This window comes from Drosophila suzukii, chromosome X (assembly GCF_043229965.1).
Source record: "Drosophila suzukii chromosome X, CBGP_Dsuzu_IsoJpt1.0, whole genome shotgun sequence".
In the NCBI taxonomy this organism is placed as follows: Eukaryota; Metazoa; Arthropoda; class Insecta; order Diptera; family Drosophilidae; genus Drosophila; species Drosophila suzukii.
The window spans coordinates 4254627-4279849 of record NC_092084.1 but is presented as its reverse complement, the minus strand read 5'-3'; the positions used below and the strand labels follow the sequence as shown (position 1 = coordinate 4279849).

Here is a 25223-nt window from a genome sequence, read left to right as displayed (position 1 = left end):
CCGAGTATATATATTTGTATAGTCGATCGTAAAGCGGCGGCAGGCGGTCGCGAAGACGATCAAAAATAGATACGGCCGCCAGCTTTAACGGTCGCCCAAAGTCGACTGCAACTTTTAATGGCAAATAAAACAAATGCCGGGCAGGCCAATCGAATTAAATGGCCAGAAATTTTGAAATTTATGAGTAGAGCACACAAAGTCGGTGGATCGTTTCCTGTGCCCGCCCCAAAGCTACTTACTTTCGGCCATTACTTTTTAAGGATCCCATAAATGTTGATTTTGGCCTTAAACGTGTGTAATTGGCTGGCCATTCCGAAAATTTATTGCTCTGGTTTGTCCGCTCTGCTCTAAAATAATTAGTTGTTTCTGTATATCTTAAGATCAGAAACAGAACTGGATAAAATTACTTTAACTAAATTTTTTTTAAAATACTTTTGATCCTATTTATTTCGTTATAGTTCCATTTATTACTAATAAACATACCTATTTTCTTCTCGCCATCATCACAGCATGTTTTCGTTATGAATTCACAAATATTTCTAGCTCGATGGATTAAAAAACGTTTTGACAAAACGATTCCAAAGCCCCGTCGAAATGAGGCAGACAGATCTTTGGCAGACACTCTTCCACGAAATTTGCACTCGGCGAGTATAATTTTTAATTTATTATAAATAAATAAATACAAATACAGATACAATTATTTAGTTTAGTACACACAACACAGAACTGGGAGAGGTGACCAGAGGACTGTTGGGGGGACTACGCGTTCTAGGCCACATTTTCGGGATCCAAACTCTCAGTAAACTGTATTTATCACCGCAAACCCTATAATTCGATACAAGAAAACCCCTGATTTCATTGATTACGGCTGTGCTCAAAATAATGTAATCAATGATGAAATTATTATTAAAAAGGAAATGTCTCTGCTTTAATTTTGATGCTGCATTTAAGCTGCATTGTTGAAAACCTTTAAATATATATTTCTAAATTCTGGAAAAAATAAAAAATCTACTGATTTTTGAACACAGCTGCGGACTGAAAACCCAGGGGGAAACGAAAGAAATCAAGGAGTTTGAGTCCTGGAAAATGTGGCTGGACACGGTGAATATCTAGGCCACGTCGGCGGCAGCCGGCGGAGGAGCAGGAGCCGTGCCAGGATCGGCTGTGCCCGCTGCTGCGGCGGCGGCCTGGTCTGCCTGCTCCTTCTGCTCCTTCTCCAGGACCTCCAGCAGCTTGTCCGCTTCGGCAGCTTTGGCCTGGAGCTCGGCCAGCTTGCGCTGCTTCTCGGCCTCGTCCGCCAGCCGCTTGGCACGGCGCTCCTCCTCGCGACGCAGCTGCTCCTCCAGTTGGGTGCGCAGCAGGCTGTCGCCCAGGCCCAGCTTGTCCATCACGTGGGTGATGTCCCGGCAATAGCGGAGCCGTGTGTTGTTCGCCAGCTCCTCGGAGCAGTCCTCGCGGCCCTGCTGCAGCCGCTGCAGCACGGACATCTTGGCATCGACCACCACATAGTTGGAGCTCGGGATGAAGCTGTCGCTCTTCTCGTTCAGGTACTGCACCAGGGTCCGCAGCGAGTTGGAGTTGGCCTTGGCGTTGATGGCCCCGCTGGCGAAGTCTTGCGACTTCATCATCTGCGCATGCGTGGACTTCTGCTTGCACTCCAGGCAGTTCCAGTTCGGATGCGGCAGGCCGGAGATCTCCGGCACCACCAGGCCCGTGCAGTTCGTGTCCCGGCAGTAGAGCCCCGAGATGAAGGCGCCCTTCTCCTGCAATCGAAGGACGGAAAGGTTAGAGCTGGGGCATGGTAAATGGGATAGAGGATGCCATAAAACTAGCTATGTATCATCTCGGAACTTATAACCTGGATTTACACTTAAGGTTTGGATATAGATATATATTTATTTATTAAAGATGATAGTAAGGATGAGTAATTGCAATCCGATCCTTAAACTTCCCCCAAAAGGATAAACAGCGGCAAGGCCCCGAACCACCCCAAATGATGACCATGTTATCCGATGATCGACACATCATTATCAATCCCATCGGTAACCGGTAATCGGTAGTCGGGACACTTGCCAGCCCATCGATCACTTTAAGAACTAGAACACAACACTGGGGATATTTGGGGCGTGAGTCATTGGGGCCAAATATCTCGGCTAATGAAAAGCGCTTTCGCATTTCTGGGATTCCGATTGCGATTCCGATTCCCATTCCGATTCTGTTTCCAGCTAAAAATAATCCGAAAACGGATTGAAGAAGCTCCAACAAGTGATCGCCGTGTATCTGCGATATGAATATATGCCCGGCTATATATCCACCGACGATCCGCAAGATTGACATATACGAAGAAAAAAAATTAAAACAAAAAATGTCGCTCCGTGTGCGTTTTAATATTCGCTCGTGCGATCGATAAATATCCACACACAGGTTGTTAAGGATGTCGGCCACGTCATCTCCATAAAATTCTCAATCCGAATCGTTCGCCCAATTTGCTTGCTCGTAAATTAACTCAGATAATTAATGGTTCCGATCCGCAGACTGCACTATAGACAGCGAAAGTCCACTCTTTTTGGTAGAAAAATTAAAGAACGTTTTTTAATTCGAATAAATATGATGCCTTAAGTAATTTCAATCCAATTTTTTTAGATATTTAGATATGTGTGAAAATTTAGATAGAATGAAAATTTGTTATCATGAAAACTGCAATCACAAACTTTTATTTTTGGAAGCAAAAAGTGGTCAATATATGTATCTCAATATTTTGCTTCCTAAAAATATAGTTTTTACCCACAGTACTCTGGATAAAAATTGGAGCGATTAACAAATGATGAACACTTGAAGCAGAGGAAACATATAATATATGAAAAAATCCCTGCGGCAGTTCGCTGAACTATTTATTAAATATATATGGAATTCATTACACCAACATGTGCCACAGTCGAGGCCAGGGAACTAGCAACAGCTTGGGCTATTTTTGGCATTTAACAAATGGGCTATTGAAGTGGACTTGATATGGGGGAAAACTTGCAGAATATGGTTTTACACATATTAAGGTGAACTATAGCTGAAAATAATTGAAATACCTATCATTTTGTCCAACTTATTTATTTTATAAATTATTATAAGGTATTGTAGCAAGATTCATACGGTTTTTCTGCATTGGTTGTTGATACAACTTTTTGTTAAATCTAAAATAAATTTCTATCTGCTAACTTGTAGTTCTAATTTCATCATTAACTATATGAAATCCAGAAGGTTTTTTAAGCTGTATTCAATCGATTGACACCTAAGCTGCATATTATTTCAGAAAGTTTCCGAATCGAGTCACTAAAATCCTTCTTCCCCCAAAAATGCTCAATTAAATGTAATTTAAATATGCAGGGCTAGAAAGAAACACCTGCTATATGAAATGTATATGGTTTCTATACGAGACATAGTTTGCAATTTAAATTTGCAGGGCTAGAAAGAAATACCTGCTATATGAAATGTATATGGTTTCTATAAGAGACATAGTTTGCAATGTTTTCCCACCCGTTAATAATTACTTTTTGCTTGTTTTGGCTAGATTCTGAAATTTCGGGGACTTTAATTGCTCGCAGGCGATATTTACAGCAAAAAGACTGCTTCCACAGTCTGTTTATGGTTAAATTAAGATGATCTCGAGGGCCTTTCGTATAGGCATAATTCTCGTAGATTTCAGACTATTTGGCCTCTGCATTCCCATTCTAATACTCGGCGAATGTCAAACGGGAAATTACGATCCGAGGCGCTATATGTGGCCATGGCCAAGAAAATCTGTTTCTATATGCATATGAAAACAAAAAGAACAACAACCGATGCGGGGCGAATAAAAAGTATCCGTCGGATAGCATGAGAAAAATGTGACAAAAATGAAAATGGGCAGCGAAATCAAAATCAAATCAATATGAGCAGAAAATTCCACCAAAAACCAAATGCCACAAGATATATGAAAACCGAGGGTTGTGGCTTTATTGTTTTTTCTTTTCTTTTATTCCATCTTTTTGCAGGAATTTCATAGAGAGACTGCCAAACGAATTAAGAAGCTTTTTGGAATACATCTATTTATTTGTGATTTAATTGAATTGTTTTCGGCCCGTTAAAAATAAACAAAGTTGTTTATAGCCATGTTTTGTTGTTGTTGTTGTTGTGGCTTGCCACTTGTTGCGCCTGGAAAATGGAGGGAAATTGGGGAGGTGGTGGTTGGAAAATGGGAAAATCGGGGAGGAAATCAATCGATGGCCAAGAACAACAAAATCCACAACTTGTAATAACAGTGGGCAAAATCGATCTGGCCGCGAGTCTTTAATTGTTTTCGGATGAATTTTGATGGGTACAGGAAATCCTTAATGAAACTTTTCGCACCCGCAACAATTGCGGCGAAAATCAAAAAGCATCGCACTTGGAACACTGTCTTCTTTTGATGGATCGTGGTCCAAAAATGGGCGAAAATCGAATGGGGAGCACGCACTTCAATGCGCAAAGACAATGCCGACCTCAATCGCCTTCGGCGAAACTATAAAGATGTTTGATTATTTCTTTGGTTAATTGGTTAAATAGTTTATTCAGCTGGCCCATCGATCATCGCTGGGATTTTGTGGGGCGGGGGAGTGATTTCCGATCAAGAGATGCGCAAAATAAGTGATCTTTAGAGTAATCATCATAAAAATAAAATGTTTGACTTGCAAAGGGGGCATAGTTACGAGAATTCGATTAAAATACAAGTCTCTTTGGGGGCGAAAATATGAGTAACTATTTTGAAGAATCCAAATCACTTTTTTCACTTTTTATTTAAACCAAAAAATGTAAGAAAATCACCCGATCACCAAAGAAAACGACTCATAAGTATTGTTTATAAGGTCCTTCATCACATATTTGAATTGAAATATTGTCTTTCCTTGGGAATTCAATAACTGATAAGTATTTAGTTAAAAGATATATATATATTTAACAATTTTAAAAGATAATTTGGGCTCTGCCATATATATGTTTAAAAATCCCGTCGGTATCTGCTTCTAGTAGCGTTTATATTATTATATTTACAATATCTCGTAAATATAATATTTATGCGTACTAACAAGAATGCAAAACTACTTGTATATGATTTGTATTAAACGTATAAGCTGTTACTGTGTCTAATAATATATTTAAATTACATTTATAAAGGTTAATTATACATGATCATCATCAACATCAAAAATTATTCGAACTGAATTTTAGAAATTTGTAGTTACTGACTTTGATTTTTGCTTAAGTCTTATGAAACTTTATTTTCATTCAAGGCTTTATTACACTGACTGTAATTTTTTCAAAAATCGTGGCAACCTTAAAACGATTTAATATACAAAGACAAAAGATGTGGCTAAGCCTTGGAACCTTCTTTCTTTCCATTTAGTTTGTCTAAAGACAAAATCTGTTTCTAAGATACTTTATCTTTCGATTCATCCACCAGTTCTTATGACACTTATTTGTTTATTTCATTTGTTATATCTATTTATTTTTAAGAAATATCCCTTAGAAGTGGATTACTTTTTCTAATACAACTCAAAGTACTTTTGGAGTGTTTCCAAATGAAGCCCCACTTTTTAGATACCCAATCCCAGTGGTTCACTCACCGTGGGGTCCGAGCACCGCGAGCACTTGCAGGTGAAGCCCTTCTTCATCTTGAGGAAGAGGTGGCGGGCGATGTTGCCGGTGAAGAGCTTGGTGTAGGTGGTGGTCACCTCGAATCCCTCGGGGATGTCGACGGCGGCGCGGACGATCATGTTGTTGGTCTTCTCCTCGAAGGTGTAGTAGGCGTTGGGAATGCAGTCGTGGTTGACGACGCCGAACAGCGGGTACAACGCCCTGTAGTTGAACTCCTGGTTGTCGTTCGTCCTGTCGGTGGTCTTGTCGAAGCCATTGGTCCTCAGCACGGCCACGGTGCGGTTCATTATCTCGATGAGCTTCTTGTCGGTGGGGAAGTTCTTGAAGCACTTGGCCGCGTTGCGCACCTCGGTGCGATGGTTGTTGTCCAGGTTGGCCTGCAGGCAGTAGATCAGGTCCCGCTGCTCCTTGCTCAGGTTGATGGCCCTGGCCACGCACAGCAGCCGGATGATCACCGAGTTGGCCACGTCCGGTTCATTGGGTCCCCAGGCCTTGAACAGGTCGCAGTCGCTCTTGTGCTGCTTCTTCTTGGCGCACAGGGAGCACACTGGGAGGCCGCATCCCTGGCGGCACATGAATCTCGTGTCGGGCAGCATCTTCAGGCACACACTGCACGCATTCAGGGAGTCCTCCTCGTGGGCGGCCAGTCCGATCAGCAGCGGGCTGTCACGGAAGATGATCTCGCCCCGCTTCAGGCTCCGGGTGGCCACCACCCCGCGTCCCGCGATCTTCGACACTCCGATCTCCCAGGCGGGATCCTTGTCCTTGAACGGGGCCAGGTGCAGATCCAGCAGCTCCGAGGTGCGTTTCGGGCAGATCATCTTGGTTAGGGTTCGGGTTCGGGTTCTGGTCCTTGGGATGGGGACTCGAAACGCGGCACACAGACAAAAAACAGCCGAGCGAGGAGGCACAGGCACTCAAACAAAAAAAAGATAAGATCCTCTGGTTATACGATTATTCCCTGGCGCAATCTCTTCTATATCGGATCTGTATCTATATATCTGGTATGTATCTGTATCTTTGACTGGTTCGCCTGCAGCGTTTGTTGCGCGACTGCCGTGAGTAAACTGTCGCCGTTTTCCAGCCTTACATGATTTTTATGTGAAAAGTCGGCGGAAAGCTGAAAATTCGAAAAGCTGTCGGCGATCGCCAGAAACGAGCGAAATACGAAGATCCCCGATGAGGGGGCTTCTCGGCATCGAGCGTTCGCCGCTGGCGATACGATCCCCGATTTTTGGGTACTCGACGGAGGAGGGAGGGTGTTCAGGAACGACAATCCCCAGAATCCCAGAGCAGTCCTGGTGTCCACTCGGGTGGATATGGATTGATGAACAGCACGAGAAAATTTCACGGATATATATTTATATTCAGGGTGTATGGTTTATTATTAAATACAAATATTAAATTTCTTACTTATTTCAGTATGCTTTGGCTTTGATTTAAGTTTAAAAGTAGATTAGTACATTTTTTATTTCCTATTCTTATCATCTTTTTTTACTAAATATTTTGATTACTTTAAATTTATGATTTTTCTTATCAAAATCACAGATTTGCATTCAAAGTTTCGATCATGCTCTGACGTTTAGCAGCTCACTAAAGTTCACAAACAAAAACAGACCTGATTATAAGAAAAAAGTAGATACTAGTTATAACTACAAATATTTTAAGCTATGATTTGAGTTTTAAAATATTTGGCTTCAGTAAAACAGGATTTTCTAGGCTAGCTTATATGAAAAACATTTCCTAATTTATTAGTTTTAATGAACAACATATCTTAAGTAGGGACATTTCTCCCACATTCTATACATATATTCGGTGATATTTTTCCGCTGTGAAGTTGAACGGACGGACGGATGGATGGATGACTAGGTGGTGGATGTGGATGCCACGGGCGGACGGATGACTTGTCGGCCGGCGGATGTACAGATATCCGTACATTCGAAACGAGTGTTCGGGAATGTCGGCACACACAGATACAGATTCAGATACAGATACATTCAGAGATACAGATCGGCATGGATTTGTGCACTTCTGACAGCGCTCTGGAGTTGCGCCAAGAATGCCGCCCATCAGCGGATGATGAACGATCTCCGCCCGGGTTTTGCGTTTCTGGGGGGATCGGGATGGCGCAGGGGATCAGGAGGGATCAGCCTTCGGGTGAGTGTCTGGGCTGGCTTAAATCACTCGCCCTTGATTAACACGTCCACGGATGTATCGACCCCCCGTAAGCGGAATAAATTCCGGTCAAATCACTTGGGTACAGTGCAAACTGACCCAGAAAAACTTTTATTATAATATGCTAAAACAAGTATAGATATTTTAAAATAGGGTCTCAACCTATGAACTTTAATTATTTCTCATAAAAACGTTGCAATATTTCGATTTTTCGTTTCAAATACTTTTATTCTGAGCCTTGCATAGCTTTAACTTATTATCAAAACATTTTGTAATATTTCCGCTTACCGGTTAAAATACTTTTATTCGGAACCCAGTGTTTTGTTATAAACGTACTTTTCCTTGGCATTGTAATTACTAATTAGGTATTTTGTGAAACCGAGTCTTATCAGCGGGACGAGACCTATAAACACAACCCAGCTGATCTTAGATTCTGCTTGAAATACACAGATTAGCCAGCCTGAGTTGCCCTATAAAAATCGGGGAGGCTGCGATTGAACCACTAGTTTGTTATTTCATCGCAAGCGAAACCATCCGAAATGTTTCTCGCCAAGATTCTGATTTTGTGCACTGCCTGTTTATTGATCAGTGCCACTCCTCAAGGATTTGGAGGATTTGGAGCTCCACAAACACTTCAGGGCGAGGAACTGGCCAGTGCCCAGAGAACTCTGCAGGCATCCCTCACCAAACTGGCCACCGGTGAAGGACCCCACTATCGGTAAGATATAACTAGATCCAGACCTTCAATACCCTTAATATTATTCTATCTTTTTCTATCTATACACTTAAAGCATCTCCAAGATCCTGTCGGCATCTACTCAGGTGGTCGCTGGCTCCAAAGACATCTACTCCGTGGAACTGATCGACAACGAGGGTGTTACCAAGGTGTGCAATGTGGACATTTGGTCGCGATCCTGGCTTCCAAACGGTATCCAAGTGACCTTCAGGTGCCCCAACGAACCAGAATTGGTTAGGCAACACAGTGCTTAGAAATTAATATTATAAATGGCCCAAAGAAATGTTGATTTTATTAAAGACAAGCAAACCTATTCTTGTAGAAGCACCTGGAATACGTAGTTATCTCATTAAATTTCGGAACTGACACCCATGAATATGATGTTTTGTCTGATTGGAACCGTAGATAAATGCCAGTCAAAATTTGAATAGAAAGAATAATGATACTTACAGAAAAATATTCCACTTTGAACAGTGAACCCATAGGTCTTATCAGCGAGATGGAAAGTCCATGAACTATTGCAAATATTGAGAACTACTCGTATCATATGATAACGTATAATAACCAATACGTTATTATATGTTTTAAAAGTCAACAATAATCTAGTAAACATTATATCGTTTATGAAAAAATTATAAGTTGTATTATCAAAGTATAATATCAGTTATAGTACCATTTAGTATTTAATTGATGCAGCAAAAGGTATTTTTAATTCATGATACATTTTTTTGTCTTTTTGTGAGGACTGAGTACTTTGGTTTCTGTTTTCTTTCGGGGTGTTGATCATGCGTCGAGCAAGTGCCAGAAAAGCAACTTAATGAATTCGACAAATTGCAAATTGGCCACTGCCTTTGGCACCCCTTTCGTCACCTATTTCAGATTTCAGATTTTAGATTTCACATTTCAGATTTCAGATTTCCTACTTGGGGCACCGGCACCCCCCCCTTTCGTGCGCCCCTGCCACCGGGGGGCAGCGATGACGAAGATGCCTCACGTGCATCGAATGCATCGCAAATTGGCCAACCATTCCGCGTTCGCCTTCCGACAGCAGCAACTTTAATTTAATGAAATGCAAAATAATGCCAAGCAAATCAAGCAGCACGAAAATGAAACAAAAAAACCAAAACCAACTAAAATATTATAATAAAATTCGATGTATGCAAATGGCTTGCAAAATAACCAAAAGCCAAAAAAACGAAAACAGGCCGGCGGCAACAACAATTTATTGGCGCTTTGACGCGTTTTTGCTGTGCTCCGCTGGCAATGGGGAATTTGGCGCCACCAGTGGCCATGTCGTCGTCCGTGTCACAAAGTTGCCACCGCGGACCCACCTCGGAACAAATAGAAATGGATGGAAATATGAAAATAATTATTCTCCCGCCAGGTGACTGCACTCCAGGCTGTCTGTCACTCGGCTTTTCACCTGCACTTCCGCCGTGAAAATGGACATGGAAATGAAAACGGAAAATGCGTTGGAAAGTGCCAGCTAATTACAAGTTAATCGAGATGCAAACACATTGGTGGCGCAGCGAAATCGCCAAGTGCTGCATTTGCCTCTAAAAAAAATAGGAAAAATCACAGCCAGTATACTAAAATAATATTTTCGAAATTTATAACAAAATAGAAAAAACAAATGAAACTCTGTCAAGCAAAAGGAGTCGCACTGAAAGTACCCTTGGAAAAAAAATCCAAAATAATTATATATGTAGGTGATGAACTAGTTTTTTATTTAATTCTTGTAGTTACTTTAATAAGTAATATTTTATATTTATATTTATATACTTAAACTATGTATAAATATTATATTTACATAATATTTATCACAAATTGACTTGTAGTGGTATACTTGATCATAGTTATATATGTACATACCTCATACGCCCAAAAATTACTCATACGCCATGTTGTACCAATTAACACTTTTTTTAAAAGTAGTTCAGTCTTTGAAAATTTGTTTTAAAATATTTAAAATATTATATAGTAGCTCGTATCATTCCGTATATCAACTATGGTCCCCCAGATATATCGTCGGCCATATGCCGCCCGAAAATAATCTATGAAAATTAGCTGAAAACCGAATGTATGCCATTTTTCCCGCTTTTCTTGTTGCTGCGGCTCTTGCATTTTCCTCCTCTTTAATTTTCAGAGTCAATTAAAATTTGTTAATTTTACTTATAATTTTAAGGTAGGCAAAAATGCAATGCGACGACGAGGAACGACGGAAAAAAAGTGGCAATTAAAATATTTGCGCGACTTTGTCACGTCGGCAAACAAAAACAGGCGGCGTGGGGAAAAGGGGGCGGGCTTTTCAGAGGGGGCGGAGGGGCAGGGGGCGTGGCTGATGGCGGCAAATTTGCCGTTGAATGAATGCAAATGAGTACGTATGGATGGGAATACCACGAGTCGCAGGGATCGGTCCACTGCAAGCGTAAAGATCTCGATATGGAAGGATAATGCCACTGATTGGAGATATATACGACACAAATAGTGCTTCATTTGTACCATATTATGAATGGAAATGGCTTGTTTACCTCATTACGCACTCGATTTCAGTTGAATCGCCTTCGGAGGGCCCACACAAGATAGGTTTTCTTATGACTTATTTTGTTATATAGTGGTTAAAGGTTGTTTAGAGGTCGTATAATAGTATAATAATTAAGACATAATCTGCCAAGCTAAATTGCCTTGTAAATACTCCTTACCTTTTTTTTAATAGTCTTACAACTATATTTTATAGCATACTTTTTGGCAGGTAGTTTGTGACTGATATTTACTTTTTTCTAAATATTTACAGTACTACTTTAATTTAAACATATTTTAATATTATAATAAAAAAGAACTAGTATTCTTATTGAAAGTTTTAAAACATTCCATCGAGCAAAAGTGCAAAGTGAAATAGAATTCCCTGAAAGTAAAAATCAAAGCACACCTGAGTGTTTTCCAAAATCTCTGTGAAGCCGATCGGAACCGATCCGTAAAAGTCTAAATCTATATATCCATTTTTCCCTTTTCCCCCGCCAGATGGCGTGCCAAACTTCATTCACCTCAATGCCAATTACACGGCATGGACATTTTCAAAGCCCCAAAAGTCCACCCACCCACCGCAATTCTTTTTTTGGCGAATTTCGCATTTGATTTTAATACACTTAAACGCAATCAATTTTATTGCTCTCGTTGCGGTTGCCTGTCGAATCGAATTCGATTTGATTTGCTTTTGAATGCGCCATGTTCTCTGGGATTCTGGCTTCTGTGGATGTGGATGCGGATTTGGATTTGGATTTTGGCCTGGTCATGGATTCCGATTCTTCACCTGAAGATTCCGATCGAGAGACGAGATGAGATGAGATGTGGCAGGGAAAAACTTGTTTACAAGCTAAATGCGGGCGTGGAATGTTACGAAAATGAAATGAAAATGTTGCTGCGTTCCATTCCATATGCACATGATCTGCGGATGATCATGATCCATATATATATCTATATATCTGTATCGGCGACTTATGTGCTAACATAAAACAGATGACGAACGGCAGCTGTGACTGCCAATTTCGCCTCAAAAACAAAACTCGAAAAGGTCAATATCGATTTACCAAGTGTTTTTCCAAATTGGAATTCTTCAAAACAGATGCTGTCTGGATGCCAGAAAGTTATCATCAGATAATCTGCTTACTGAGAATCTTAGTAGGACTTTGCAAAACTGGTTTGTAATATTTGTAATTTTTAAGGAAAAATATTTTTGATTTAATCTATTACAATCAGAACATATAACAATAAGTTAAGATGAATTAATCGAAATCTTTCTGATTTCCTCACGAATATAGCCTCAGTTATTGTAGTCCAACCCATGACCGTGCCAATCGGGTTGGCTTAGTTCCACCGATTTCTCTGGAGCTTAGTCCAGCTTTGCGACTGCAGCGGAGGAGATCTCCATCAGAATGGCACGGCGATCGCAGATCTGGTTGCTCGGGGTGAGTAAATGAGATTTATGGCCCATTTGCAAGTGTCTGTGTCGGCAAACAAACCGGTTGCAAGTGGAGCTGAAGGGAACCACTCAAATAGGTCATGCATCTGCGGCTATACTAGATTGTTCAATGCGGTGTCGTATGCAAACCAAAGGTTGCCTTTAAGTGATAAACAGTCGGTGTTCTAGCTGTGTGCCTAGTTTTGACCAACTTAAAATTGAAAAACCGGAAGAGATAGGGCGATTTTTACCTGAAATCCTATACCTATTTTCCGACTCTAAGCAACTCAACTAAAACTACGTATTTTTGCAATAATTTTGCGAAATAAAATCGGAATATGGAATGCCATACCTCGTTGAGCTTGTAATTAAATTCCCAGTCGATTGGCATTCAAATCCAGAAACTTTAGTTTTTGACCGATTTTCGCAAAAATAGACGATGTTACCCCTCATGAAAAATGTGAATTTTGGTCAAAAAATAAATTTCGCGGAATGTGATGAGGATCGGAAGCCTAGGTAGTTAGCTGCTCAAAACAGTCGGTCTTTCTCCTGTGCGCCTTCTTTTGACCAAGTTACGACTGAAAAACTGCAAAAAATAATGGCATTTTTGTCTTAAATCCTTCTACCTGTTTTTTGACCCAAACAAACTAGGTTTTTTGGCAATCATTTTGCGAAATAAAGTCGGAATTTAAAATTTCATACCTCGTTGAGCTCGTAATTAAATTCCCTATCGATTGGCATTCAAACCCGTAAACTTTAATTTTTGACCGATTTTCGCAAAAATAGACGATGTTACCCCTTACTAAAAATGTGAAATTGGGTCAAAAATTAAATTTCCCGGAATATGATGGGAATCGTTAGCCTAGGTTGTTAGCTGCTCAAAACAGTTAGTCTTTTAGCTGTGCGCCTCGTTCTGACCAAGTTACGTTTGAAAAACCTCATAAAAATAGGGCTATTTTGGTCTGAAACCCTACTACCCCTTTTCCTACCCAAAAAACCAAGGTATTTTGGCAATCATTTTGGGAATGGGAATATGGAATGTCATACCTCGTTGAGCTCGTAATTAAATTCCCAATCGATTGGCATTCAAACCTGGAAACTTTAATTTTTGACCGATTTTCGCAAAAATAGACGATGTTACCCCTTATGAAAAATGTGAAATTGGGTCAAAAAATAAATTTCCCGGAATGTGATGGGGATTGAAAGCCTAGGTAGTTAGCTGCTCAAAACAGTCGGTCTCTTAGCTGTGCGCCTCGATTTGACCAAGTTACGATTGAATAACTGCAAAAAATAATGGTATTTTTGTCTGAAATCTTTCTACCAATTTTTTCGCCTAAACAAACTAGGTTTTTTGGCAATTATTTTGTGAAATAAAGTCGGAATAGGGAATGTCATACCTCGTTGAGCTCGTAATTAAATTCCCAATCGATTGGCATTCAAATCGGGAAACTTAATTTTTTGACCGATTTTCGGTAAAATAGACGATGTTACCCCTTACTAAAAATGTGAAATTGGGTCAAAAAATAAATTTCCCGGAATGTGATGGGGATCGGAAGCCTAGGTTGTAAGCTGCTCAAAACAGTTGGTCTTTTAGCTGTGCACCTTGATTTGACTAAGTTACGATCGAAATACTGATACAAAAACGGTATTTTCGTGCAACAGGCCTGATTCGGTTAGAAAATGTGTTCCTTGGTCGTCATGGTCTAATATAAGACGCTGTACTTTTTTCTATTTGTTTTCCAATTCTCTTATCATATAATATAGACGTCCGACCCGGCCGGTTCCGACTCATATTCTACCTGCAACGACAGGCGGACAACCAAGGGGAACACCCAAAGCTTTTACTTAGCTTTAAGCTTAGATTGTTAATTAAGACTACAGCTCTTTAAATACACTCAAAAATGTTATGGGAACCTTGAAGAACCTACTGAGTTAATATAATTCCAAATTATGCCTTATACCAATTGAACGCAAATATTTTTTAAATTCAATTTTACCTTACCCACATTTTTAAGTTATTTTTGTAGGGTTTCATTAAAGGGAGACAAACTTCCTTTATTTCGGTAGAAAACGATAGTATTTATTTATGCACTGTGTGATCGGACCAGTTCCGGTTCGTTGGCACACCTGAAGGTCACTTCGACGCCATTTTCCACCCAGCTTCTTGACCAAATCTCCACAGTGCACAGCTTGGTGTCACCATCGCCGTTGATCAGCTCCACGGAGTAAATGTGTTTGGATCCAGCGACCACCTGGGATGTGGCCGAGATGATCTTGGAGATGCTATACATGGGTGCATAGATGGCACAAGATAAAATAATATTGAGGGTGTAGATGGGTACTATCTCACCGATAACGGGGTCCTTCACCGGCAGCCAGTTTGGTGAGGGATGCCTGCAGAGTCCTCTGGGCACTGGCCAGGTCCTCGCCCTCAAGGGTTTTGGGAGCTCCAACTGCTCCGTGTCCTTGGACCTTTGCGCTGACCAGCAAACAGACTGTGCACAGGATCAGGATCTTGGCGAAGAACATTTCGGATGGTCTGCCTGTTGTTTCGACGGCAACGAAATAAACAAACTGGTGGATCGATCAGCAGCAGCCTCGATTTTTATAGGAGAACCCAGAGATTAGTCGCGCATTGCAGCGGACCTAATTAGTGCACATATCATTTTCAGGGGATGGGGATTATCGCATCGGTTGGGTCATGATTGCCTCCTTTTGAAGAGATAAGACTTTGGGTTGCACTGACCGACTAATTCCACCGCCAAGGCCACAAAGTGCGTTTTATATAAGTGGACTTCTTTAAACCGAACTTAAAATGACCTAAAAGGCTGATACAACTTAAATAAATCGTCTTCGGAGTAAGTTCTATATTTATGATATGAAATTATTACTTATTATAAACAGTGGCTAGAGTATTTTAATTAAATAGTATATTTCTTTAATTGTAGATTACAGTTTTATAATAGATTCGTTTGATCCCGGTCGTTCCAACCTACTTTTTAATATTCTACTTACATTCAACAGAAAACTATTGTGATAGGTTCAATCAGTGGCGTAGAAATACAATTTTAACGGGGGTGTTTTTTAAAATATTTCTATTATTTAATTCTTATAAATAAATTTGATATCATTACGACACCCCTGAGGACTGTACTATACAGATTTTGTCTAGTTCTTCCTTTATTTAAATTTTAAAAAGTTGTTGTTCATTTCCAGCTGTATTTCCTACTGGAACTTCCTCTGATCCTGGCCATCCGTTCCTCCCAGTCGCTGGCTCTCCTGCGAGCCCGGGACCAGTGCGGCAGGGAGCTAACCGCCGGCCAGCGCCTCCTCCTGGACAGGATGCAGTTCGAGGACGCTCCACATGTCCGGCACTACCTCCATTGCTTTTGGTCGCGCCTGCAGCTATGGCAGGATGACTCCGGATTCCAGGCCCAGCGCATCGTCCAGAGTTTCGGGGGCGAGAGACGCCTTAATGTGGAGCAGGCGCTGCCCGCCATCAACGGGTGCAATGCGAAGACGCGGTTCCGAGGTTCTGGATCTGGAATGGGTTCAGTGGTGGACTGGTGTTTCCGGGCCTTTGTCTGTGTGCTGGCCACGCCAGTGGGGGAGTGGTATAAGCGGCACATGTCCGACGTCATCAATGGAAATGCCTAAAGATATCCATGCCCAATCAGTAGATAGAATATAAAATACAAAGTTTATTGTAGAGCAAACAAAACTTTGAGAGGCCTTGGAAATATTTCGTCATAAAGAACTGGGACTAAATTCGTTAACAAAAAATAAAACCGCGAATTCTTCAGATCAAGAGGAACTTATATGGACCATTTCAACATATTTGTTTGTAAAGCATGTCTTAACCATGGCTACATACATATAACAAAATTAACGCGAATTCTTCAGAGCAAGAGGAGCTAATATCATGTTTGATAGTCTCCATTATAGAGCATTATCATATAAATATATATGTTATTACATTAAATTTTCAAATATTCCATTTTGTAACGATGCTACGATACTACTCATACGATTCTACGATACGACATCGCATCGTGCAGGTCTATCACTGGGTATGTACTTACTATAGAAAGTCAATAAGATAGATGTAAAATAAGTGGTTCGGAACTTGGTTTAAACAGAAAAAACACTCCCATCAGTGTGGCCGAAAATTGACTCTGGTCAAAATTGACATCTAGTAGGTCATGTCATAGCTGCAAAATTCGAAAATATGTTACAATAGAGTCAATCGAGCGCAGGGCCTGGATGAAAGATTCAGAAAAGCAGGAAAAATGAAAACCGGAAAACTGTGCGACTCTGGTGAGCCGAAGCCAGACATCATCTTGGATCACAGCGAGGCCGGGCTCCACAGCGATGGACAGCCGCTAGCATCCGAATCCCAACTCCCGGTGGGTCCGGTGGACCATCGGGAGCTCCAGGACCCCAACGACCCTGGTGAGCCGAAGCCAGACATCATCTTGGATCACAGCAAGGCCGGGCGCCACAGCGATGGACAGCCGCTAGCACCTGGATCCCAACTCCCGGTGGGTCCAGTGGACCATCAGGAGCCCCAGGACTCCAAGGACCCCCAGCCGGTGCGGGCGCAGGGAGGTCAGAACTCGCAGTCGGCGAACAGCAGCGATGCGGGCCAGAGCCAGAATCCAGGCCAGAACCAGGACGCGGGCGCCGGCTCCGGATCCGGCCACAACAAGAACCAAAACCAACAGCAACAGCAGAGCCACAATGAGAACAACCAGAACGACCAGGACAAGAACCAGGAGCAGGACGCGCCGAAGAAGCGCTGCGACAAGTGCGGCAAGAAGCTGGGCCTCACCGGGGGATTCCCCTGCCGCTGCGGCGGCACCTACTGCGCCGTCCACCGCTACAGCGATCGCCACGAGTGCAGCTTCGACTACCGCGAGATGGGCGCCACCGAGATCCGCCGCAACAATCCCGTCGTCGTGGCCAGCAAGCTGCGGAAGCTCTAGGCTCTAGGTGCCCACAGTCCCACTACGACCATCCACTCCTACCACGCCCTCATCCCGAGACCCCCTGCCAAGGATCCTCCACGGACGTGACATGACCATCCATCGGGATCGATCCATCTATAAAAAAAACACTAAAAAGCAACATCTATCGAAAGCTTGAAAAATAATGGGTGGACTGCTATAATAAATACCAGTCACACGACCTTTCGTTTTTAGATTAAATTTAGGGCGGTTGGGGATGCCAATTTAGAAATAATATTAAATAATAAATATAAATATATATAAAATAAATAAATATTTGATATATAAATATTCGTTAAGTTTTTATAAAAGATCCAACAGTCAATCAAAACGAAAAAAAAGTATCAGTTACAAATCAAATCACCTCTAGTTTAAAGCGGGTTAAATTTAAAAATAGAGTAAATATTTTCATATTACCCTGAGGTTAATTCTATATAAAAGAAGGAAACATCTTTTCAAATGCCAAATTTCCGAAGTTTTTCCAGTAAAATAACATAATTAGGGGTACTCAATTTATCAGCTCAAAAAAATGCTATACTTTTTTATAAAAATATGTTTTTATTTATATATATGTATATAGGACAATAGTAATTATAATTTTGTTATAATGTACATACATATATACGATATTTTTATCAGATTCCGTATACAATTTGGAATTTTCATAAATAAACACAGTCATACGACAATAACAAAAAAAGGGTTTAATTTTCCATAATTTAGATCAATACATTTAGAGAAGCAAAAAAAATATTTAAACTATTTTTGGTACAATGAAAATTAGTTAAAAAGTGTATGCATATATACTGAAAACATGTTAAATCCGTGTGGTAAATTCACTGAGTAAGTTTTTATATATCTCATATGGTCATTTGAGTAGAAGACACAAATATGTGATAAAGAAATATGGTAAAATTAAAATCATTGCATAATAAAATGTTAGAAACAGTAGCCATTGGGCGTTGTATAACTATTTAGGTTGTTATTCAACGTATAAAAGAAATATTACTTTAATATTAATAAATGATGAAACAATTTTCTTTAAATTCTTCAAAAATTAAAGAATTTCGATGATAGTTTAAAAAACAAAAGTCTAGCTGAGAATGTTTAATTAATTTAAAATCTTGTACATCTAGGAAACGTTTATCTTTAGAAAACCTCAAATGAGGAATACAAAAACAGTTATGAAGAAGCCCTAAATAGCTGGCAATACCTGTATCTGATCATATTGCTATATTATATAGTCATTTGAGAATGGTTAAGTACCATAATCTGATAGATTATAGATCGTAATGCTCATTTGAGAAGGGTTAAGTAGAGGCGCGAGATGTCCAAGGTGCCACTTGGGATCTACTTGAAGAGCAGCGGCAGCCGGCAGTGGGGCTCCGTCTCGCTGGGGTTGTCCGAGTAGAGGGAGATGGTCCGGGCACTCAGGTCGAAGATGCCCACGGCTATGGTCTTCACCACCTCGTCGCAGCTCTTGTTCTCCCGCCAGACGCAGAAGTCGCCGCCGGAGACGTCGCCCAGCATGTGGCGCACATCCTGCTCGCTCATCGGCGGCTTGTAGCTCCCGAAGGTCTGCATCCGCGAGATGCTCGAGTCGATCATCAGGTCGTTGGCCTGGTCCTGCCGGATGCGGTCGAACCTGCAGATTGGTATGTATGTGTACTTCCAGTTCTCTCAGTTATCCCTTGGGTTACTCACTGGTTGACATGGTAGTTGTGCTCGCCCAGCGGCACCTCCTTCACATTCAAATGGGACTCGTTCTTGCGCTCCGGCGAGGGAGCCATCTCCACGTTGTAGCACATCTGGCGGGGATCCCTGTGGGGGGCAGACAAGATACTGGGTTAGGGAGGATACTCCATCGAATGCACATTCTACCTACGCCAGGAAGGTGAAGTTGACGGAGCAGGCGTCCGCCGCTCCCACTCCCGCATCCTTGAGCACCCGGAAGGCGTCGTCCACGTTGCTGGTGGCCAGCAGAGCCCTGGTGATGAAGTGTCGAGCTGATGGAAGGGATTGATTTAAAAAATATATTATTTTCCCTGATAAAAGTATGAAATAATGAGAACATATATCTGCACGTTAATTTCACTATTTCGTATTTAAGATTATATTTAAATAAACTATAAAACATTGCATGATTTCTTTTGAAGATATTATAATGTATTATAAGCAATGCTATTTTAGGCATTTGTTAATTGAATAAAAAGGAATTGTTCTATAAAAATCAAAGTGTAAAATCCTTAAATAAATATAATTATCCAATTTAATGTTTTTATGTTTTAAATTAGCCTACACAGAGAGAAATATTAAAGTACATTGTTCTTGAATTGAGAACATTCGTTCTTAAAAACCGTTTAAGTACATTTTTGTACCAATGTTCTCAATAAAATATTTAACAGTGTTCTGAAATTTGCTGCGATGTGTGATCTATATATAAGAAACGATTAAATCCAGTAAGTTCATCATGGTAAATCTTCACCTTTTAAACTGTATTGCATATAGCCTATGATATAGGATTAAGTATTTTTAGGTTTTATGGTTTAATACATGCAATTTCATTATTAAGGAAAGAGGCTAGCTACTTAAACCATGGTTTTTAGGTGAGAGGGTTCCGAACTTAAGACTAGATTCTCCCACTTTTTCGGGCACACTTACGGGTCTTGCCGCTGCGCAGGAGCTCCGCGCTGATGGTGTTGATGCTGAAGACCAGGCCGTGGTGGTTCTGGCTCATCGTGTAGCCGGGCAGGTGGCCGGCGTAGCAGAGGGACATGAAGTGCTCCTCCTTCACGTTGTACTTGCCCTGCGGCTTGTCGCTGATGATGTGGGCCACCACGAAGTAGTAGTGGTTCAGGGTCTCCGTCAGGGCGTCCTCGGTGTGGCCCAGCAGGCGCTATCCGGAAATATTTCGAAATATTTATGAAATCTCATTTAAATGTATGCAGTTTACTAGACGCCCAGACACTTACGCAATTCTTCTGGTTGACAATGATCGTGGAGCAGCCGGTGGGTTGGTTTTTGCTGCGCGGCTGGTGCTTCAATGCCTGGGGCAGAATCTCATCCAGATGCAGTAGAAAAAGCTGAGAAGCGAAAGGAAAACTAAGTCGAGGTACTAATATACCCAGCTTCGGTTTTATTTTTAGGTTTATATGTCGAGCTGATCCCGTTTTCGAAGGTCTGTTTTTATTTAGTTGCAATAGGTATCATATCATAATTATCATATATGATCATAACTTTCATATAAATAGCCTCAAAAGCAGCTGCACTTTTGGCTACATCTTTTTCATAACCAGTTTTCCCTCGTCTAAAGCACTTTGAAGTACCATTAACAACACATGCGTTAATTAACCCATAAATATGCATTTTTCCGAAGTTTAATGTTAAGTTCAATGTCGTTAAACAAAACCCAGTCATAGAATATTTAAGAAATATTTAACTACCTTATAGGAAATATTAAAAAAGCAATGATATAGTGACTGTAAACTGTAACAAAACAAAGTATTAGGCGTAATGGCTCATTAGATCCCAACTTAAGCGAAAGGCGCAATAAATTTGGATTAATTGAGTACTTATCTCAGGTGTATCCAAGCCATTATCCATCATTCAGTCGTTTAAGACCCCTGCTAATAAGGCACAACTAAAGCGAGGGCAAGACACAATAATAAAATAATGTGTCTCATAAAGTCATCAGTTTTAATGCACTCATAATGCGACTAATTTGAATTATAAAACGCCACCACCTGAGCCCCTAATGATCATGATTCCAATCCCACCAAGACCAAGACGAGGGCGACGCACCATGACCATAGCCAGATTCTATGTAGACTTGGCCAAGGTCGGTGCGAATTTCGTGATGTTTGCGATTTTGCGTGCAATTAATTGGCATCAGAGAGCCGAGCGCAGAAATTATAACACATTATCGATATGTATGCTTGTACACCATATACCACATACCCGCTATACCCATTCGATCCGATACTATCCGATCCGATCTCCATGCTACTTAGCCATGCTAATGAGCCCGTTTAACTGATGGCTAATAATCGTATTGCCATTCCCCATCCCCATACCCATACCCATCCCACTCCCAAACCCAATCCCAATCCCACTTTCACTCCCACTTTAAATTCAAACAATCGAATCGCGGTCCTAAGAAGCCAACCAAGGGTTCGTCACCGTCTTTCGCCGGCTTCTTTTGACGGCTTTTTATTTATATATGCGCCTTGACCAATGGCAAATTGGCTTACAAAGTAAGAAAATAACCATGCAAGCCTTTAAATACCCTTGCTATTTTATTACCCTGTTGAATTATTACAACGTAGGTATTTAATAATACTATTATTAAACATAAAAGAGAATGGAACTGGAAAGTAAAACGAAATATAATCATAACACCCACTTAAATTTCTCAGAACTGCAAAATGGTATACCATGTATACACGGAAAAGAAAAGAAAATATTTTTATAGATTTCAGATCCTAAACGTAACACTAAATATAGAGGGGTACTACAGGAAATAATTATGAAAGAGTTGGTATAGAGCGAAAAAAAAGGTTTTCCTTACGACCAGAAATTATTCTCAAAAAGAAAGAATAGATCCTAAACGCAGCACTGAATAAGAATGCGAATTGTAAAAAAGTTGGTATAGAGGAACTACTTGGGCCGGTTAGAATGGTCACCGAATCGGGGGACAGTCACCTGGCAAAAAGACCGGCTGTCTATCATACTTATCATTCTCAAGACCACAGCACAACGGAACTAGTTCAATGTCTGCGCTCTGCACGGTCACCATTTCGAGTTCTGATCGCGCACAGTGGGCCCCGGCTAATCGCACCTGGCCAGCGGCTAATTATCAATGCATTTCCTTTTCGTTTAAGCCACTCTCTATGGATTGTGCAATCGAATCAATTAAAACGGAATTAAAGGCTGAACCATCTAATTGCACGACGGCGAGGGTTTAGATAACACCTCATCGAGCGGTCCCATCCCATAAATATGGAATAGGCTAGTTAGTTAGCATGCTCCGTAGCCAATTATCACTGTACTTGGGGCGGTGCACTCGCAAATCGCATTTATTGTTGTCATTGGGGTTACAATTGGCAACTTGCAACTGGCAACACGCAACACGAAACTGGGGGTTTTTGTAAGTTTTGGTTTTGCTTTCGGGCTTGGACACTACTAAAAGCCTATGGATGGTTAGACCCCGTACCGTTAGAACTCTAGAGCATTACAATCCACTCCCACGACGACGGGCCTTGCCGCGCGATTATTATTGTTCGATTGCAATTACAATATTTGAGCCACAGTCGCGGGGCAATTATGTGTATTCGTTTTAATGGCCATTTAATTGTGTATTATATTATTTGCTAAAATGCTAAAATGCTATAATGCCTGTTAGCTTATACGCTTATTAGCTGATTAGGTTATTAGCCGGTCGTTTACAGTTGGGCGCTAATTGGACACTTGACTCACCTTATGGAATTCCACCTCCGCACCATCGGCCACGCCCTCCAGTTCGCGAATATACTGCGGGAAGCTGTCCTTCACCGATCCCAGGGTCTCGTTGTAGATTTGCCCTGCAAGTGGATATTAAGTAGATCATCGTGAATCATTGGAACTTTTACACTGCACATATATCATCTCTTTCGGTACTCACTGCCTTTCGGGGAATGGTAGAGCGGCAAGTAGGTCTCGTTGAGGGGCTTCGATAAGATCAGAAAGTTCTTGATCATCGAGCCAAAAGTGCGGCCCTGCAATTAAAATGTATTTTTTACTTATTATTATATGTATTGCTCAACGATTAAGTGCTTTCCCATTTGGACACGATCTCGGCACTTGGATCTCATATCTCGTATCTATTCGCCAAAACGCCGGGGGTGTTTGCTTAATGAAAGACAACAATGAAATCGAAAACAGAAACAGAAACATAATCGATCACGACCGATCGCTGTGTAAACAAAGCCACCAACTAAGACACAAAAAATATGAATAATTATACGAATTAAACAATATATTGAATACGTTGTCCGTTGCAAAGTGTATATAATTTGACTGGGTGGGACCCGAACATGGTGACATAGGTGGACACGGATGCCGAGGCACGTCCATCAAAAAATAAGCAATATATTTTATTATCCAGAACCAAAAAAAATCTTATTCGGGACAAAATACTTGAACCCCAGAGATATAACATTTGATTTTACTTCTCTAAAAAAAATGCATTACAAAACCTAGGGACTTTAATGGGGAGACAAAGATTTCCAAAGATAATATCATTTTCAATCTAACCAATTTAATATGAAAACATTTTGAAATTATCTTTAGTTATATATTATCTTTTATTATATATTATATATTTTATATAACACTTTCAAAGGTTTTATTGTTTTCCGAGTGTAGCAAATATTCTTGACAGTTGGACAAAGACACGAGAATCACGAATCTGCATTCGTAAACAGCGTCTGGGTCCGGGAGTTGTCAAACGAATCGAGGTCTTTGGGCCTGGCCATTAAGATATAGCCCAACTGGCTTTAACTTATAACGACTGCAATCCAGATAAAGATGTGGGTTATCAGGCAAAGTCTGATATGTATATGACCCATTAGGAGCAAAAAATTCTGTTCTTTATCGCAGGCAACACTGCCCAACAGGATTCTTGGTGGCTATTAGTGAATCCTATTTATGTTCCACCACATTCTTACTAAAGTAATTGGGTTCAGATACAGCCCCAATCCAGTGGATCATCGATTGTGGTTAATATATGTAACACAAGTTTAATCATAAATCACCTTAACTTGTCCAACATAAGAAAGCTTAGTTTTAAAATTATAAACATAATTTTTGTATACTTGATTAGGCCATAGATAAGACATAAATGTCTATTGGAACAGTTCGAATTTTATAAGTTAAAAGAGTTTTAAATATGATATTATTTTAATAAAAATTCTTAAAATATCTTATGTTCCGATTTTAATTCTTGTTTTATTAATTGACATTTACTCTTTGAAAGGTTTCAGTTAAAATACTTAAAATAAATAGTTTTCCATGTTTAATACTTAAGCTAGAAGTCTGTAGTGTATTTTTAGAAAAAGTTCGCCCATACTTCCCCAAAATAAAGTTCTAACAATAGCGTGAAACTCTTTAAAAATGTAGCTGTCGTGACCCACTCGCAAGGTGAAGAAAAGTTCTTAAAGGTCGGGAGGGTTTTGGTAGGGGGAGTTCGGGGACTTACCATATCGAAGCCCACCTCATAGTGGGTGCCCCTGGTGTAGAGGACTGGAACCGCCTGGCGACGTGGAAGGATCTTGCCGGAGGACATGTTAACTCAGAGATCTGAAATGGGTTGGGAACTCGGAATGCTGGGGTGCTGAGTAAAGAGTTCTGAGGAAAGTAGTCGGTGATTTTATTATCGCGCGTGGTAAAAAAGGAACAGTCGCGTTCGTTGATATGATAACAAAATGTAGAAGTAAACAAAAAAAGGCGATTCGATCGGGTTCAGTTCACCAGCTGATTTGTTCTAGAGCGCTTGAAGGCAGAATTCAAACTGATTTGTTTTGTTTTGGCGCCGACGCAGGCAGGCGTCGCAGTCGCCGACCGCTGCCGCAGTGGCCGTCGACGTCGACAGCGAGCGCTGCTGCGGCGTTATCGATTACGGCCGTTAGTTTAACCCACTAATGACCACGAA

The 25223-nt window shown here is 40.8% G+C and overlaps 6 protein-coding genes and 1 long non-coding RNA gene across 7 annotated transcripts; 3 read left to right on the top strand and 4 right to left on the bottom strand.

Annotated features, from left to right (window-relative positions):
• Positions 1 to 649: 649 nt before the first annotated feature.
• On the bottom strand, positions 650 to 6738 carry SmydA-9 (SET and MYND domain containing, arthropod-specific, member 9). Its single transcript, XM_017081189.4, has 2 exons — positions 5631 to 6738; positions 650 to 1763 (listed from the first exon to the last, which is right to left on the bottom strand). Exons 1-2 carry the CDS (start codon positions 6480 to 6482, stop codon positions 1110 to 1112), a joined length of 1506 nt encoding a protein of 501 aa, XP_016936678.3. The 5' UTR covers positions 6483 to 6738; the 3' UTR covers positions 650 to 1109.
• LOC139353331 (uncharacterized) lies at positions 2647 to 5623 on the bottom strand. Its single transcript, XR_011604564.1, has 2 exons — positions 3471 to 5623; positions 2647 to 3394 (listed from the first exon to the last, which is right to left on the bottom strand). It is a non-coding gene; the product is annotated as an uncharacterized lncRNA (long non-coding RNA).
• A 1600-nt stretch (positions 6739 to 8338) lies between the features above and the next one.
• On the top strand, positions 8339 to 8906 carry LOC108015070 (sarcocystatin-A). The gene is made up of 2 exons (XM_017081309.4): positions 8339 to 8554; positions 8628 to 8906. Exons 1-2 carry the CDS (start codon positions 8376 to 8378, stop codon positions 8824 to 8826), a joined length of 378 nt encoding a protein of 125 aa, XP_016936798.2. The 5' UTR covers positions 8339 to 8375; the 3' UTR covers positions 8827 to 8906.
• Positions 8907 to 12390: 3484 nt separating this feature from the next.
• On the top strand, positions 12391 to 16473 carry Obp8a (Odorant-binding protein 8a). Its single transcript, XM_017081249.4, has 2 exons — positions 12391 to 12537; positions 15747 to 16473. The coding sequence occupies exons 1-2, from the start codon at positions 12505 to 12507 to the stop codon at positions 16185 to 16187; spliced, it is 474 nt and encodes a 157-aa protein (XP_016936738.2). The 5' UTR covers positions 12391 to 12504; the 3' UTR covers positions 16188 to 16473.
• On the bottom strand, positions 14560 to 15127 carry LOC108015022 (sarcocystatin-A). Its single transcript, XM_017081250.4, has 2 exons — positions 14881 to 15127; positions 14560 to 14813 (listed from the first exon to the last, which is right to left on the bottom strand). Exons 1-2 carry the CDS (start codon positions 15057 to 15059, stop codon positions 14615 to 14617), a joined length of 378 nt encoding a protein of 125 aa, XP_016936739.2. The 5' UTR covers positions 15060 to 15127; the 3' UTR covers positions 14560 to 14614.
• Positions 16474 to 16486: 13 nt separating the features above from the next.
• LOC108014967 (AN1-type zinc finger protein 6) lies at positions 16487 to 17717 on the top strand. The gene has a single exon (XM_017081188.4). It carries the CDS (start codon positions 16820 to 16822, stop codon positions 17513 to 17515), a length of 696 nt encoding a protein of 231 aa, XP_016936677.3. The 5' UTR covers positions 16487 to 16819; the 3' UTR covers positions 17516 to 17717.
• An 890-nt stretch (positions 17718 to 18607) lies between these two features.
• Positions 18608 to 25086, bottom strand: t (C45 family peptidase tan). Its single transcript, XM_017081816.4, has 8 exons — positions 24771 to 25086; positions 23196 to 23289; positions 23012 to 23115; positions 20509 to 20619; positions 20198 to 20432; positions 19422 to 19542; positions 19241 to 19357; positions 18608 to 19181 (listed from the first exon to the last, which is right to left on the bottom strand). The coding sequence occupies exons 1-8, from the start codon at positions 24855 to 24857 to the stop codon at positions 18887 to 18889; spliced, it is 1164 nt and encodes a 387-aa protein (XP_016937305.1). The 5' UTR covers positions 24858 to 25086; the 3' UTR covers positions 18608 to 18886.
• Between the last annotated feature and the right edge of the window lie 137 nt (positions 25087 to 25223).